Raw genomic sequence first — 18,172 nt, forward strand, 5'->3', positions numbered from 1 at the left:
GCACACACAAAATTCGCTTGACCTCATTGCGGCTGTAGTTAGCTATTGCTGAATGTTGTATTTGATGTCAGATGCGTAGCTTCTGCGCACTTCGCTCTATCTCTCATAGCAGTAGCAGACTCATCGTTCACCGGCCATCGTTATGCACACGTACGGGAAGAGCTCCGTTGCTAACGCATTAACAACATCAGCGGTAGCTGGCGTCATAACTGTTACGCTAGTAACTGCTTGCTATTTGTTTCCGCTACGCTTTACGGCGGGGGGAGGGCACACAATAGCTCAACGACGGTGGCGGTGAGGCGATACGCTGGGATGCCGAATGAGCTGTGGAACGCTAAACAGAGCTACTAACCGCGTAACTAACTTGGCGTGTTCATACCGTTCGTTGACGAGCGCTCGTTCACTCAGCGACTGAAAACTGGCGCGCTGTTGAGTTACTCCTCGCGGCGGCTGTGTGCGCGTAAAGTCGCTAATAACATATACGATAACATAAATAGTGCTATCACAAAACTAACACTGTGATAGCGGTAGTACCAACGTGACGAATAACAGGTACAGGCGCCGAAAAATGTAACTCGAATATGGTGGTGTCCTTATAAAAACCGGAAGGTGAATGCTGGGAAATTTGAAATACTCATGTGTTATTATTATTAAATTTACCGGTTATCAGTTTTTACCAACCCATCTCTGTTGACGGCTTTATTTGTCATAACTTTATAGAACGGTACAGAAGCTTAGATCCAGCATAAAAACTCGTTTAAGCTTTATTCAGCTGAAACGACGCACTTACTAGTGCGAATTATGGTATGAGCTTAGCAAGTACTGTCGCGTTGTTTTGCTACTGATATTTATTTATTCCTCATACAGAGTTGTTGTGCAGGAATTTACCCAGCGTTTTAATGAGGTTACTTCTACAATACGTGTGTTCCCTCGGCATTTCATCGTTTTTCTGTGCACATATTGTTAATGGTGCGTGTAGTACTTACGACGGGGGTATGCCATCGCGCAGCTCATATTTGCTTTTTTTTTTTTCACAGATTTTCGTGACTGGTTTGAGCAGATACAACTGAGACGTCGTTAACGTCAAAATAGGTTTTTCAGCCGTAAGCACCGAACAAAACTTACCGTTAGCCGTTACGGAATAGTGTAACACTGTGTATAATCGATACTGACAATAACGTCATGCATTCCAATCAACAGCGAGAATGCTTGTCCATGTGCTTACGGTGGAGGGACAGTCAGCACTCTTTAGGGGCTACAAACTAATTCGTCACGTATAGCCTTGTTTTTTTTACTTTTTCTATATGACCATTTTGTTGTATACGGAAAGATGTTCTGAAGCTTATGGTTGATTTTCTTCATATACATAAATTTCGATAAGACTAGGTACACGTACGCGGGAGCCTCTATATACTTTACGTGTTTTACTTTTCGTCACTATTGTTCATTAGCAAATACGATGGGATGGGTGTGTTGGCCTGTAAAACTCATAAACAATTCAGGTGACAGTAAGATTGCCTATAAGGAAAACACGAGGTCCTTCAACAAAAAAAATCTAATAAGACTTTTTTTAATAATAATGTCATATATTTTACAAACATTTCCTTTCAAACCAAGGAGTGTGAAAACACCCATCTATCGAAAAAGGTTGAAACCCTTTTGTATGATCCTGTAATGGGCTGTACTTCATCATTACCTCGTGCTTTGAAGCACGAAGTTCTTGCGTAGTTCATCGTATCTATTCGTCGCGTTCATATTGCGCGGGCTAAACCTCTGGTTGAACAACAGTTACAAATATTTTGTATTGCAATGCTAATCATCGTTGTTCTGATGCGGTTAGGACGGATAATGTTGAAACTTAGCAGATTAACGTATTCCAGATAAGTGAATAAGGATTGCAGATAAGACGGCAGCCACGCTGCCAAAGCCAATACATACGATGTAACAGCAAAGTCATTAATAGGCCCACAATTCATGGTAACGGTGCATTCATAATGTATTAATAATAACGATAGGCACAATCTAAATAATACAACTAAGAGCGATAATATTCTATATCACTTGGGGGTGACCGCCATCTTGAACTGCTGTTTTGTCCCACTCATTTCTCTCGTTCAGACTCTGTTCTATAAGATACTAAGGAACAGGAAAAAAAATTAGGCATATATATATATATATATGGTGAGAGAAAGATATGGAGATCTAGGTTTAGTATGAACCACGGAATACCTAGTCGTCTCATGATGGTTTCTAATGAAGAAGTGCTCTGTGGCTTAATTTCTTTTTGTTCTTCTGCTTGTTCGCGTGTCGCAGAACGATGAATAGGTCGGAGCTTGCTCCGGAACCACCGCCACAACCCCTACCTGCGCCACTGTCGCAGACGGAAGCGGATGCCGCTAGATACTCCCAGTTTCTAGTAGGAACGGAGGCCACAGAAGTCGATGATGATAGCGTAGATCGGACATCGATAACAGTGGAGGCCACAATCGTGGTTCCGTCGTTGCGCGCTTCGTCGATAGCGGGAAACGGGGCGACTAGCAGTAACAGGAGCAGCAATAGCAATATGGACATCGAAGATAGCACCAGCCGCCTGTTAAGGTAAGCGTTGTGTTCTAGCTGCCGCTAAGAAAATTGCTGCTGTCGCTAACAAATATGCCACGGCGGCTGCAGTTTCTACGATCGCTCCAATCAAACAGAAGGATGAGTGGCACATGGAGATAGATGGACCCTCGTCCTTTGATGTATGGAGAGTCTTGCGAACTTTACAGATTCTGCTAGTTAAAATGAAGTATGTTTTTAGTTAAGTTGAACATTGATGACCGTTGCGATGAGTCTGAGAAACGTTCTGAAGTGAAAGAACAACAGTGGTGCCGCTATTTGCATATTCCGCAACGTTTTTACCTGTCAGGGCGATTTTTTTCTCCGTTTCCTTTTTGGTGGTTCTTATCTCACCGTACCTTTTTTTTTTTTATGGAAGTTTGAGTAATACTTTTGCATGAAGACTCCACCAGGGCAAAACATATTCCATGTTTGTCGAGTATGAGATTCAGCCCATTGCACGTCGTTCTGTCGCGAAGACTGCCATGACGAATTGTCATATATATCTCTCATGCTCCACTTCAAACCAACACAGATCTCAATAGTATTAAGTTTTATTTTCGCTGTACTTAAAAAAAATTGCAGGGCTAAACATTTAGTAAACAACTATGGCAAATATTGTAATAGCCGCTGGAAGTGGGAGGAAATAGCAGTAGTTGCAGTGAGTGAAGGGATGAACCTACGGATTTAGGGACCTCTGGACTAGCTGTTTGTATGCTACTTTTAGATGTATACCAACAAATGTCCCTTAACCTCATGATCGTAAATAAAGATTAAAAAAAATAATTAAAAAATAGAGATATGCGTAGCTAATTCAAAGCTCGGTGGGGGCCTATTAGTGAACCGCACACAGTATTATGCAAGGTGACACGGGTACTTGGAGCAATTGTAGCGAAAGAGTCGTTCTTTGTTAAGAAAACCACTTGTATTTCAATGTCGAACTTGTGAGTCCACTTGGAATAAACGTTCGCCTATTTGTGTATCATCTAGCGATTGTGAAATGCGAAATCTAAATGTCAGCCTGTGTGAGCGACTTAGTATTTATTACCTCACATTATCGGCGAACCGCATTGTCACAAATCGTTTTTTCAATGCGTCGGTGCTGTCACTAGTCCCTTAGATTGAGGAAATCTCGTTATTTTTGAGCCTCAGAATCGCCATATCTGACCTTTCATTCACTGGCTAGACGACTACCAAGTGTCGAACGATATTTTCTTTGCATACGCTCTGCTAAGATATTCAGTTCAGTCATAATATACGCCTTTATTTAAAAGGATGTTTTGTTGCCTCGCGCGGATAAATTTTATAGACTTTGGCATTTTTATAATAAGAAGCTAAGCTATTGTCCAAACTATTGCGCTGATGCCAAGAGCACTACCGTACTCGTTTAATTTTAACTTGTGCAGTATAACATGCTCGTTTATAAAAAAAAAATACTACCTTATTTGAATGCCTTTTTGGCGCCCATGAAGTGATGTAAAAGCTACCCTTTTTGTTAAGTGTATATCTCTGCCAGGCTCTAGTGTATTTGACAGAGAGCGCTACAAGTTCCTGGACTGTATCTGCTTCGCGCGTAAAATAGATCTATGCAAGAAAAGGAAAACGTTTAGAATCTTTCATCGAAAATTCGTCACGGCTTTTGCTTTCATATCATACGGGCGCACCCAATACACGTGAACCTGTGCGGATGATACGGATGTTCCCCTTATCAGGAATCGAAAGTGTTCTATGAATCCCCGTAGCAGTTATCTGCTAAAATTAAAAAGGGATAGAACTTTTCGCCGAAATGATATATTGAACGATACTATACGTTCACAATAACATAGAAAAGGAAACGCAAATGTAATTCTACTATAAATCCAGCTCAGTAGCGATATCTGACCCGTATGAGTGTTGAAAGCACACGGCAATAAAAAAGGACTAGCTACTCAGCTACCCTATTGAAGCATGAAACGGCGAGTGAATGCAAGAGTGAACGAGGTCGAATGCATTTCAAGTGCATACGGCTAACTCATAAAGCCCATTGGCATTAAGTGCAAGAAGTGCGTAATTAAACAAATGAATCTTGGCCTTGTTAATCGCGACCGGTTGTCTCTAATAGTAGTAAAAGGTGATGGCTTTACGTAGGCAAGGAATCGTGTAATGAACTGAATGAATGAATTCAACACTGTGTAATGAATACAGTACAGAGAAAATTGGCGCTTTTTCAGCGCAATATTACAAATATATATGATGAAATAATCTGAAGTTATAAAAAATGTTTTCTTACCCTTTTTGTTATCTACGACCATGTATTAGATATCTGGTGCGTATGACCATATAATGTAGTTCAATTTTGACCTGAACGGAACTGGATATGGTACGATTTCCATGTCAATTTTAATTCTGCAAATTATAATTCAAAACGAAATGAAGATTTTTGTTGCTCCCTGCTTCGCAGTAAAATGTTTAATGATGACTATTTGGATTCAGTAGATTTTGGATTATTGCTTCGATATGTAATCCGCAATTCTACGCGGTTATAGTTGAGGTTGTTGCATTAAGATTTTTTCTTATTAAGCCTGCCGTTTGTCTTTATTCCACGAATTTGTTGCTATTCGGATCAGCTTCATACATGATTTCTGTCATCTTATTTTACAACTCGAATATATTGAGCAGGAGATCGGTGGTAACGACGGTGAGTTTCTATTAATTTAACACTATTTTGGATTGCGTCATTTTGCTGAATCCGGTCAATTGGATATCTACTGCAGCAGAAATTCTGAATTCAAAACGTGTGCATAAACATGTAAAGTTTTTAGACTTGGACATTGGTTACTTACAAGCATTTCCTATCGGGCTAAGCTAATATATTGCACCTTGTGTCGCATAAATATATAAACAATTACGAACAGACCGACATACATTCAAACAAGGTGATGTTGTCCACATAGGATATGAATAAAAGGCTTTAATAGGAGACGTGTAAATGACTCCGACGTACGGGGTTGTTTTACTCATGGGTTCTAATCCGGTCACCAGGTCAGAATCAGACTGAGGATGACAACTGACCTGGATGTCCCGTTTCACAGCGGTTCAGTAGCGACAGGATTAGCATTGTGCTGTTATTTAAAAAAATCTATATTTTAGGTATTTTTCAATACACAGGTTTTCTGAATTACAGATTCGTGTAAACGTGTTGTCCTGAATATCTAAACATACTACGGCTGTAATAATAATAATATAAGTACCACTAAAATTTTCCACGATCTCTCTGACAAACCAATAAGCCTAATTACATACCGTTTCGGACAATTGTTATTGCAGTCATTCAACGTGTAATCCAACGGAAAACCACGAACAATCTACTCTTGCATATGCGGGCTCGAATAACAGTCACAGTTACCAACAACTTAATATGGAGGAAAGAGAACAACAACAAGAACAATCTACCAATGCTGTGACCGACCCCTTGTTGAATTCGTCTGCTGAGGAAGCTTTCAGAGAAAGTATAGGCCAACTGGCTGAGGCAGTAGCTACCGATGGTGGCGATGAAGAGCTCTGTCCTATTTCCGAAACAGATTTCGGTAGTTCGCTCAGTATTCAAAAAGATCTATACCCAGAGCTCGCGTGGGTGGTCAGAGGATCGATGAGGGATCACGGAAATGTAAACAACGATGATCACCCGCTAATAGCGCAGGTTAGCTGCTTCAAGATGAAATTACTTTTATTTTCGTATATTTTCGGCCTTCATATATTACTGTTTATTTAGGAAAACTAGGCTTTGAATTGGGAAAACAATTTAAAATCCGCTTCTTTGCAAATGACCCCTTGCAATTCCTGGTTACTTCTTTTAATTTCTCAATGGTAAGAAAAAGTAGAAAAAAGTAGGTGGACGCAAAGTTAACCTAACAAGTGTTTTGAGCCGTGCGCATTACAACGACAAGGATTAATCAAATTTTTTGTCGCGTTGTCTGCTTGGTTGTGTAGTCTCTTCAAGCAGTGATCTATAGATGGGAGAGCGTTCAAAACCTGTGAAATTTGGAGCATATATATAAATCTATGCAAAAAACGAGCCCGTTTTGATTCATTTTATATTTTTTGGCTCAGCATGTATTCTATACCCCGATAATGTATATATCAAGATAAAACTATTAGTGTGAAACCATCTTTCGGACCATCAAATATCCCTTTTAAAAATTTAACCGTAAGTATAACCATGTGTAAATCTGTTGCGACCGTAAGAAAGGAGACTGTAAGTCATTGTTCACGCGGTTCAATGTAATAATGAAAACTAATTATGGCTGACAATAAATACAGAACGTTTTTCTCGTGACTAATCTCGCAAATTCTTAAGTCTTATTGACGCCTTTGTTGTATTTTGCGGGCTCGCTCAGAATTCCTACGGCGATGATGATTCGAGTCTACAGGTGGATGCGGGTTACGTCGGCGAAGAGGATGACGATCTTCGGAACGATCTTTTCAAATTCATCAGACTAGCTTATTCATCAAAGTGCAGCGCGAGGTTAGTATAAGATATGCATATCTTTATATGGAGACAGAGGTTTCATATATAGCTAAACGCGTAGGGGGAATCGAATTGAGTTCTACCTAAAGAAAGTCGCTGCATAAATCACCTTTGCGAATGTTTGGGTCTTCAACGTAGTGTTAGAGAGTTTATGAATACTTGTGCAGAGCTGTTGCACTGTAACGCTTCGTTCCTGTTGCCGAGACCCCACCCCATTTGTTTTGGAGGCAGGACAACCGCACGCATGAGTCGAAAACTGTTGCTAGAAGATAGTAATCTACCAGGATAAATAGCACAACTTCGCAAATTTATCCTACTATTAGCAAACACGGATAGTAGCGCGTCGTTTGTCGTTTTCAGTAGAGACATTTTAGTCTCGATGCCTAGTCCCTTGTAAGCTTAGGAAAATTGTTATTTTTGTACGATGAAATGTGACTATCATTTCGTGAACGTTTTGTGTTACGAATCTCTTGTGTGTCAAATTAAGCGACGCATCTGCAATGAAAGAGGGTTGCTGGCAAAATGAATGAATTCACAAAAAATATGCTGTTTATGGTTTGACAAGTTCTTACTGGTACCATTATGTTACATTCCTTCGCTCCTGAGCTGTACAATACTTGATAAGCAGGATGAAAGCTCAGTTACTGGTGCGCTCAGCAGTCCTCCCTTCTGTGAACTGAGGTCATATTGAAGGACGCATCAATATCAACTGCTACGTTCGTCTGCTATGAGAATTAAAAAGCTTCAGAACCGCAAGATCTGTTATACATTATAGCATGGTATCAAATGATCTCGAGATCTGGTAAAAGATCGATAATCTATTACGGTACCTATGACATTAACAGAACGACGGTCGCACCTATGTTTGACTGCGTAATCAAACAGCAATGTTATTCGGATGCGATGCTTTAGTATTTCAAGCTACGCTTTCCCGATGAAAAACAGAATCGGAATATTACGGAAGAAAACTATTCAATATTCACGTATGTGCGCGTCCCACTGCATGTATAATAGGTTATGAGAGCTGTTACGTTGACTATTAGTGATTATTAAGCTTTCACTGTATGTGTAATTGAATATTCAGTCCTCATTTTTCCGTTCCTAGCATTGAAACCTAAATTTCGTGTTTTGTTCAAAAATATCTGCTATAACGAAATACGAAACGTGATTTGCACTTCCAGATGATACCTGAGTAATAGGTAGATTATTACTAATTAAAAAGCTAAATTGTTACGCTAAACCTGTACATATTCGTCATATGAAGTTGAATGGTATTCTCCAAAATAAACCTCAAGCATTTCGAAGCGCCGAGACCGGGTTACGCTACCACGGTACATATTTATCACGCACCATACACTATGACGAATATAAGGTGCGCGAAATCCATTTTCGCAACTGGCTCTCTTGTTTGATATCAGCAATTGGAGTGGCCTATCTGTACTTTCAGATGCCTCTCAAAAACCATGTCACCGATCTCCCTTTCTTGTGCTCCCGATCGGAAGCAAAAACTAAAGTGAATACTCCGAATTTTACGTCCACAACTGCGTCAACGTTGCTTCAAGCAAAACCTCCCGCACTCTTCACTGTATTCCGCTACACTCTGGCCGTCGTCGTAAACTGACGTCATCAGCAGGGGTGGTTCTGTTGGGTGACATCACACTGCACATTGTTGTTGCAGTACTCACTGAGGCGACGTCATACAACGATAACTGTGTTTATCACTCAGCAGACGAATCTTGTAGAAAGTGAGAAAAAGGAAAACGAGAAATTAGCTGCGTGCGCAATCGGCCATATATATTAGTAGATACAAAGAATGATTGTATCATGCAGCATTACCGTGCGATGTGACATAATCGCTCGTTTACTGCCTCGCTCCAACTACCTCAAAGCCTGTGTTCGTTTTGTGGGTATCGTGGTTTGCTTGGCGCGAGTGACTCGCGCACACACAGGTGTTACACGTCGTCATTGTTCTGTGTGATGTCGGGGAATGCTCGATTCCGTAGCAAAAACGATTTTTCAGCGCTGAAATGAAATTTAAGCTTTTGCTTTAGGAGTCGATCTAATAGAACATTGTGAGCTAAACAAACGGTGGTTGCTGCTAATTTACATAGAGTAAGAGGATTCGATGTGTAAAGTCTAACAAGCTAGGTACCGCAATAAATGTTGCAGTTCAAGATGTTATACTTAGTTTATATTTTGTTGTTGCTTGTCTGTTTCTTTTTTTTATCACTTGAGAAATTCGATCTGGACGGACGATTTACCAGTTTTGAAAAACTAGTACGATAGTTAGATCGAAAAAAATACCTTTTTCGCGATACTATTAGGACAGCAAAAAGACGTACGGGATAACCATAGTTGACTAATGATGCTTAGAAACCAAATTATTTACATATTTTATAGTAAAGAGTTACAAAAGTGACTTAATGAGTTTTGGGTCATCATATATTACTTAAAAAACAGTCCCTTTTGAAGAATGTGAAATTTTTGCATTACCTCTATTAGTCAACGTCGTGTATCAGCCCTGTTGAAATCTTGTCTTTTGCATTGGATATGTTATACGTCACATACCAATCGTACTTTGTCGTGCACAGACAAAGTTGTCCTCCGGATAATAAACAGACAGACAAACGTTAAAAATTAAACACCTAAGTCTTGTTGCGGACACGGCGAAGACGACACAATATGCCATTTATTAGTCTCGGTCATAGCCAGTGGTGACCGGTTGAGCTCATCCTGCAACGTCATTGCTCACGTCACAGTTTCTTTTACCTTTGCCAGACTCGACCTCGTGAGTGCCAACCATTATTTTGTAACACCGCGTGATTTTCCTACGTTGCGTCCCGTCTCGTTTTTGACCGTCAACCTGCTACTAAATGCTTCTCTTGCTACGATTACAACCACGATCGATTCTACGCTGTTTGATAACAATTGACTATTCCAATGAAGCAAAGCCAACCAATCCGACTAGTGATTCGCGAGTCGCGAGTGTTAAAGTTGACTGATGCTGTAATCAGTCAACTTTAACTACATTCTACCCAGTATTGCTTATTGCGATAAATGCCACTGCAGCCGCGTATACTGTATTTGTTGCAGCCTCGTTTCACTGCTTATAGACCAGACCTAGGTCGCCATGCCTCTTCTCGTAAACCTGTCATGAGCGCGATCGCTGCTTGTGTATCTACCAGTTAGCCATGACACAAACAACGTTCCAGTCACTATTCGCTGCGGGATTTACCTTGCGTCTGGTAGTATCTTGCGTCTTGGCTGGGAAGTCTCATTGAGGCTGCTATTGCTATTGTTGTTGTTAATGCTACCGTACCTGGTGGCTACAGCACGTTTGTAACGTCATACTGTTTTCGTCGTCAAACTGGTTACTCCCTGTTGCTTGGTGACTGACCGTTTCACTGGGTTCGATGCAGCTTGTTGATTCATAACTGACGCAGTGGTGGTGGTACAGCAGCCTGATTCTAACAAGATACTAAACATTGATTCTGTAGTAACCGTATTTAGTGTTTTGTTGCCGTTGTCCGATCGCTGGTGCTATAACTGCGTGAGGTTTTGGGTTGGAAGTAACGACTTAAACGTAAAAGATTCAAATGAGTAATTTTGCATTCGCAGACAAATCAGGGAGCCGAAAAATCAGTTTTGCCTGTTGCAGACCCACGGTCAAGCAGCAACTACCGTGCATTATTGCCATCAATGATTGTGTTGTTGTTGTTTCTACAACAAGTTCAGCTAGCATGTATCTTTACACCTCTGTCCTGTGCGTGTGTGTGTGTATCAGTGCTTGTCCTATAGATCAGTTGATTCTGAACTAAGTGTTACTCCAAGGTTGCGAGGGCTAAATCTGCAGATATATCTATCTGCCCAATCCGTATCAAAAGACGAAAATAATTTTGATCTAGTATTAAAACTGGCAGAATTTCGTAAGAACAATTTGTCGTCTTTTGGCAGAATTATACAATGTATGTGTCAAATTAAGGTTTTTTTTTCTCTTCCTTCTATGTTTTTCCATTCACCAGGACTAGCTCAAACGTAACGAATAGTTATGGAAGCTATCGAATGCCACGTTATAATTAGGCTCAATTCATAGGGCGGATTATCCCTAATAGCGAATTCGGACGAAGACTGCCTGCCACACAAGATTGAGCACGATTTCACCAAAATTGAAAAATTAATAAAGCCAGTCAATGAGTAAATGAAGACCGGAACGCTAATTAGTAATAACAATTTATTTGCGCCAAACTTCCTTATCTACAAAAGAGAAAACAACAACAACAACGGCAGGGAAGAACAACCATGAACTGGCAGACTGTGGTCCCTTGAGCTCCTTAGAGCGACATTTTTGTTGTAGCATTCATAAGAACCAGCGACCGCTCTAGACGTTTTTGTCCTATCTATTTCTTTTTAAAAATGATTTGCCTACGTAGGACGCGCATGCTGATGTTTCTTTTGATGTTACCTCCATTGGGGCAACCAGCACCAGCTAGGTTTTGCTTTCAGTCGAATTTCCAATACTCCAGCCGTAACGAGCGGCCAAGCCTATCGATTCACGGCGTGCAGTGTCACAGAGCGCTATGGATTAGTGGCACCACTCCTAGCCATCCTAAGTTTTAGCCACTGGTGACGGTGGCAAGTTGTATTTCCCACTCCCTCCCGTTCCCCATTAGCGACCTCTAAAGTAGGCCTCTCGTAACACTGCCACAACCGCCATCACCATCACCATCAACAGCAACAGTAATAATAGGACCAACAACGGCAGTGACAACACATTCTATTATACGACTACAACTGCTTCTGTTCTTTCTACCGTTTCTATATGCCGCTTCGAAGCACTCGCCTCGAGCTGTCTCGCGGTGTTGCTGTCAGCCTATTAGTGTTCTCATGTTACTACTCCGCTCTTTCTAATGGTGGGTGCATTATTATCATCGTTGCACGGAACGGTATAATAATGCAGCTTAGATACGTTTGGTTCCAGCTACCAGTATCAGTAAGCAATAGCTCGATAGCTAGTGCGATTAGCAGTTGGTAGTCGTACTAATACTAATAAATGTATGCAGTAATGAATTTTTACGACGAGACAAGCCGTCGCGGCAGAATCGTTGACATCAACATAGCAAAGCAGAACCTGTGGTCCATTATTGCTATTTGAATTTTCGCGCGGTGCTCTTTCCGGACGGAGTCCACTGGGCTCCGATAGACGGCGCTCTGATCGATCGATGCTCCCGCGCAGCGTCGTCTACGGACAGCTCTCCCTCTCATTATGTGGCACACAGACAAGCTGTCGTACTTCCACAGACAGCCAGAAGCTAGCTAGGACCAGCGTAGCATGGCTGCTGCCGCTGCCGCCGCTAGCACCACCATCACCACCTCCGCCACCACCACCTCCACCTCCACCACCACAGCAGTCTGGGCTGTTGAAGTGTTGCTGTTGCAGGCTGCTGCTGCTGCTGCTGCAACTCAGTCTTCGTGGTAGTGTTGGCGTGCTGCTCGTAGATGTCGGTAGGTCTGTGTCGTCGTGTTGCGTTCTTGCTGCTGCCGCGGCCGCTGCTGTTATTCGCTTGATCCCTCTCTGGCTGGCTGGCTGACTGACTGGCTGGTTGACTCTCCGCCTGCTACTGCCGCCTCCAGGCCAGCACTCGTATGGCAATAGCAGCAACAAGGCAAGTAGTCCCAGCAGTGAGCCTAAGGGGCTAGGCTTGGTGCTGTGCTGCCCTTTCGACGAAAGCCTGGTCGTGGTGGTACTGCTTCCTTCTCGCTCACAGGCTCGTTTGTCTGTTAGTGCTGGCCCGCTGGGCTGAGTTGAACTGCATCAGCAGCAAGATCGGGCTCGGCCATCGGCATCAAAAAGTGAGCAGCAACAACGATAGCGAAGTGATTTCAACGTTTCGCCGCTTCTACTGGCATCTAAGCTGCCGCCGCCGCCGCTGTCCCTTGTGGCAGCAGCATCAATAGTGATGGTGGCGACGAGCCGGACGCAGCGGTGGCGAGGCTGTTGTCTGTGGCCAGGTTTGGTTTGGCCTAGCGAGTGGCTAAGGAGCCAGCGGAAGAACATACCGACGACGACGAGTCAACGGAGTGAAAAAGGCTCGTGAGTAGTGCGGTGCTGTTGGTGAACGAGCCTAGACGAACGATCGTTGTCGTTGTGCTGCTGCTCGAGGCTCGTTGTGGTGAAAGAAATGTGAATATACTGGCGCTGGTGCAAGGTTGCACTGATCGCGCGTCGATTCTCTATTCAGTAACTTGCAATAGCAATAAGTAGTAGTCACTGTCGATGAATAGTGGCGTCGTGGTGATGCTGCAGGACAACGAAATCAGTGGACATCATTGAGTGTCTGTGGCGTGTGTTGCTTGCCGCGTACCCAATCGGCGATCGCAATAATAAGAAAACAAATGTGAGTGAGGTCGCCCTGTCTCAGCATAGACGGATCAAGAAAAGGAATGCGTCCCGGCGGCCACGGCACGCCTTAATGTTCATATATATAGATTGTATGTGGTCGCGACTAGCAAAACGCGTGACGCTACCAACGTGTAAAGCCAGTCGGAAAAAAACGCTCGACGACCTCAGCGAAAATGCATCCGCTAATCGTGGCTTACAACGGTAACGACCACTGGCATTTGTCGCGCCGCTGCCATCAGCGCTCGCGTGGTGACCAACGTTGCCATAATGGTGCTGCTGCTGCCACTTCGATGGCGCTGTTGGCCGCAGCAGCCGTGGTAGCGGTCCGATGGCGGCATCAGCACGCATGCAGCCAAAAGTCGCGGTGTTGGTGTCCGCCAGAGCGGGTGCTGATGGTGATATGATCATCTTTAGATCGTCGTCCTCAACGAAAGGCAATCCATCCTCATCGAAACCGTTTTGTACTGATGTAGCTTTGGGCGACGCGAACCGAGGTCAAAAGGAGCCTCATCACCATCGGTACTGAGGGCGGAGGTGAACGCAGGAAGCTGCGCTTGCACAACGCCACTCAACGAATTCACCAAAGCGGCAATCGACGACGCCAAAACGTGGGAAACCAGCGGCAGAATCGGCGGCAGCAGGAACAGGAAAAACGGCGTTTTGGCGCCGCACATCGAGGTGAGTCTTTCGACACTCTCTCGACACAGGGAGGGAGTCTCTCGCGTGCATCGGTATGCGATAATGCCGTATCGTATAAGATGCGCCATTGTGCTTGTGTTCGTGTGGGTATAGTATATGCTAGTCATAGTGTGAAATGTAGAAGCGGAAGTAGTTTCGTGACTGTGACAGTGGCTCTAACTGGAGGCAGGAGTGGGGAACCGCGTCGATCGCGGTGGCATCGGCGTTGGCGGAGAAAACGCTGTGGTACGATGAGAAGTCGACGACGTCGGAACGACACGCCGGTGTGACAGTATCTCTGACATCGCATCACATGAGGTCTCGGCTCGTTCAACCGCAATGTCGGTTATATGGCCGACGAGCATGACGCGTCGGAAGCTTCATACGAGCGTAATTATTAGCCAGTAATAGTTTGCTGCAAATGCAAATACTACCAGGGTAGCCATCTAATCAGCCGACCAACAAATGAGGAGTTCTGGACATGATAGCCCCAGATATATGAATATTTAAGGATGTCGCTTAGCGTGTGCGATGAGAATGTCAATAATCGTTCGTTTAGGGGAGACCGTCAGTTTCGGCGGCGTTCTCAATGTCCGCTGTGTGAATACGCCCATCCATACTCACTGGTAATATCTACGGCAACCAGCAACGGTGCAGCATCTATTCTCCGACCAGGTTCACCCAGACTTCAAATAGTTATTAGCTGGTGGGTGGCGGCGTTATTACGGGGCTTCGTCAGCGTAAAGCGTCTCTGTCTGTATTAGCCTTTGAAAAGACTGTTGGAGGAACCGCGCTCGTGCTGCTCGTCAGGGATGTGAGATGCATCGATGAAAGAATCGAGGCGCTTTCGATCAGGGTGTAGTGGATCACCGCCGCCTCCCTCGCCATGTGGCTAGTATGAGGCTACAGCTAGTTTAAGGGTAGACCTGGCGTGTATTTGTTATGGCATGGCACGGCATGCTCTCTAGTCATATAGCAACGATTTGAGTGTGTCGCGCGCTAAAAACCACGGGGCTTAAGTGCCCCTATTTTCCAAAAGTAATATAAGTATGTGTATCCACCACATCGCAAAACTGTTGAGTAGCGCTGAGGCAACGGTCACGGCGAAGGTAGCCGTACGTTTTTAAAAGTTCTAGGAACAGATGCACGACAAAAGTATTGCACCTACACGAATGCAGAACTAACCATTATTTACTTACTATTTACCTACTTAATTGTCCCTATCTATGAGATCTTTGAGATCTATATTTGAGATGCCGTCAACCAATGTCGAAACGTTGGCGCGCGGTGTTTCGTTTTATCTATTTGTATTAGTAGCCAAACGAAGCAAAGCCCTGTAGCGGCACCAGCGTGCACGAGGCCAACAAGACGGGATGGGCATGGGGCGTGGTGCACGCGCTCTTCTCAACTCTTGGCTCTTTGCTGTCGTCTATGAGTGCCATTGCCGCTGCGAAAGCCACAGCCAATGTTCGATGCTGCTGCTGCTGCTGCTAGCACCAGCAGCAGAATCATCGCCATCACCACAGTGATCATCGTCATCATCCTCAGCATCATCATCGTAGCAATGGAGACCGCAGTAGCAGCATGGCTGGCTGCACGTGCACAGCAGTCAGCACGGCACTAAACCCTGGTGGCGGGCGCAAACGATGGCCCTATACACGTTGCTCCCGTAATATTTCTTCCTTCTCTTTATATATATATATATATATATATATATATATATATACACACATGTATGTATACATAATATAACGATGATGATGATGATCCATACGATCTCGTCGTCTGTCTTCTTCATTTCCCTCTCCTTCTTTTTTCTCCCTTGCCATCTTTCTTCCGCCCGCTCTCTTTCTCCTTTTGACTCTTTCGCTCTCCGTCAATGGCTGACGACAGCGCCGCCGCCGCTACCGCGAGTGGTGCGGCTGAGCGGTGCAAATAAGAAGAAAACAGTGTCCGTGAAGCTTCTGCTAGATGGTTTGCTTCCAGCTCTCGCTTCTTCCAGGCAGCATTTTCTTTCCCGCTCCCGCTCTCTTTCACCCGGTATCTTCATTCCGTTACCCGTGTGTATTTATGTACATGCCAATCTGCTTGTCGAGTACGTGCATGGCGGAGCTGTGCGAATGAGAGAAAAAAGAGAAAGTGAAAAATAGACCGCTTACTACTATTTTACGTTTCGCACTCGCTGTAATGGCTGTCGCGCTGTGGCGGAGTGCTGGGTGGGCGGTCGGTCGGGCGTGGCGGGCCGCGAAGTCATGGCTGTGATCACCACAGATAAAGAGCGGCAACATTAACAAGCAGATATATAGAGCATTAGCAACGATAAACATTCGTTGTCAGTGGGAGCCGTAGCCTTAGGAGCAATTGTAGTAATAATGGAAATCGTTGGAGAGCGGGTGAAGCAGGGGTGAGCACCTGCAACGCAAAGCGTCGGCGCCGGATAGCAAGCCAACGGTCTGTCGGCCCATTGGCGTAACTGCTGCTACCACTACCTCCACTGCCACCACCACCACAGCTGCACTGCCATTGTCACTGCGACTATCTCGATTCGATGACGATCACCGTAGTCCACTGTTTTTATTGCTGGTACGGTTGTAGTGCTCTTGGCGCTGTTAGTTTTATAGGCGCGTTTACCGTTGCTGTCTTAGTTGGCGTTTGACTAGGTTCGTTCAGGTTCATTCGGTTCTTTAGGTGTCCTTTTTAGTCTTTCATGCTCTTTTATGTTTAGTGTGCTAGCATGCTAACCCGCCTCGTGGCGTATTCCGCGTTATACACGTTGCTGCTGCTGGCTTCTTTCGGGTATGTCATGAAGCAGCGACATGTTGTAAGCGTTAGTGTCACATCGCATTGACTCGATGCGTCCCGAATCGTCGGCATCAAATCCCCAGCCACAGCGGCGGTGACACGGATGACAACTACGAGGATCGTAACGCTATCGTCGAATTCAAGGCAAAGATCGCTACTTACGGGAGCAATAGTGTACAGCAGAGAATATAGAGGGGGGAAGGATTTCATTGGATAGATAGTCCATTTATGTTGATATTGATGGCATCATTGCTTGGACGACTGTCCATTAAAACGTACTTCCTTGCGCGCTATCCTAACTGATGCGCCGTTATATAGAGGCGCAGTACGCCATTAGCAGATCCAATGCATTGCGAATCATATAGAGAGGCCGGTTTTCTCCCATCAAATAGAAAAAAATGCCATCTTTATAGGCCAACATTGACTTACATATTGTGGTTCTTGATTTGTTGAGTCCTATTTAGACGCATTTGATTGCTAGACAATACCATATCTTATTCAATGAGAACGGAAATTCTTTTTTTGATCATTAATTCTCAATGGATCATTACTACTCTAGGTGCTCTTCTCTCAGGTATTCATATAGTTTTCTTGCAAGTTTCTCTATGTAAGTTTAAAATTCTAGGAAATAACAAAAAAGTAAACGCTGAACATCCGCTTAAAATTCGTGAGCGACATGGTATTTGCAAGCAACGTGCTTTGTCATTCACGTTCTTAGTTACGTCAGCAACATCAAAAAATCGTGTTGTGCCTTCCGTTGTTTTGTCGTATGCTGCCATAGATGCGTAAGTCGTACTGGGCCTAGTTGTGTGAGCCTGTGCACACCGCTGTGGCGGGTTAATAGTGGTTATCTGTTTGACTGTCTGCTTGGCTGCAAGCTCGATCCGTGCTTCTAGCTCTCAGGAACTTATACAGTGGCAGCGGCTAGATGTTTGATGATGAAAGCTCGTTGGGTCACTTCGCCTGTTTTGCCGGGAGCGCGAGAAGTGCACTTTGGATAGACGGGAGAGGACTGGCTGGGTTGGGCCAGCGACTAGCGCCTCCAACTCATCCATTCGCTAACAACGCAGACACGCTAACAGCACTAAGAATAGAGGCCGAAAGTATCAGCAACAGACGTTAATAAAACTAACAACAACACAGAGGCCGCAAAACACAACGCAGAGTGAACAATGGGAAGGAGCAGC

The 18,172-nt window shown here is 44.1% G+C and overlaps 1 protein-coding gene across 7 annotated transcripts in view; it reads left to right on the top strand.

The window, feature by feature from the left end:
• The window catches only part of LOC111271022 (uncharacterized), a 57,310-nt gene that overhangs the window by 6,497 nt on the left and 32,641 nt on the right, over positions 1 to 18,172 (top strand). For 5 of the 7 annotated variants that reach the window (XM_086972736.1, XM_086972737.1, XM_086972734.1 and 2 more), the window contains 3 exons: positions 2,314 to 2,598; positions 5,905 to 6,277; positions 6,975 to 7,102. In XM_086972736.1, coding sequence (XP_086828862.1) covers positions 2,318 to 2,598; positions 5,905 to 6,277; positions 6,975 to 7,102 — 782 coding nt within the window. In that variant the 5' untranslated portion in view covers positions 2,314 to 2,317. Of the gene's footprint in view, positions 1 to 800; positions 1,104 to 2,313; positions 2,599 to 5,904; positions 6,278 to 6,974; positions 7,103 to 12,398; positions 14,184 to 18,172 lie in introns of those variants that run through there. The other 2 variants (XM_086972738.1, XM_086972741.1) reach the window with 2 other exon arrangements.

Source organism: Varroa jacobsoni, unplaced genomic scaffold (assembly GCF_002532875.2).
Source record: "Varroa jacobsoni isolate VJ856 unplaced genomic scaffold, vjacob_1.0 contig00286, whole genome shotgun sequence".
NCBI classification, from domain to species: Eukaryota; Metazoa; Arthropoda; class Arachnida; order Mesostigmata; family Varroidae; genus Varroa; species Varroa jacobsoni.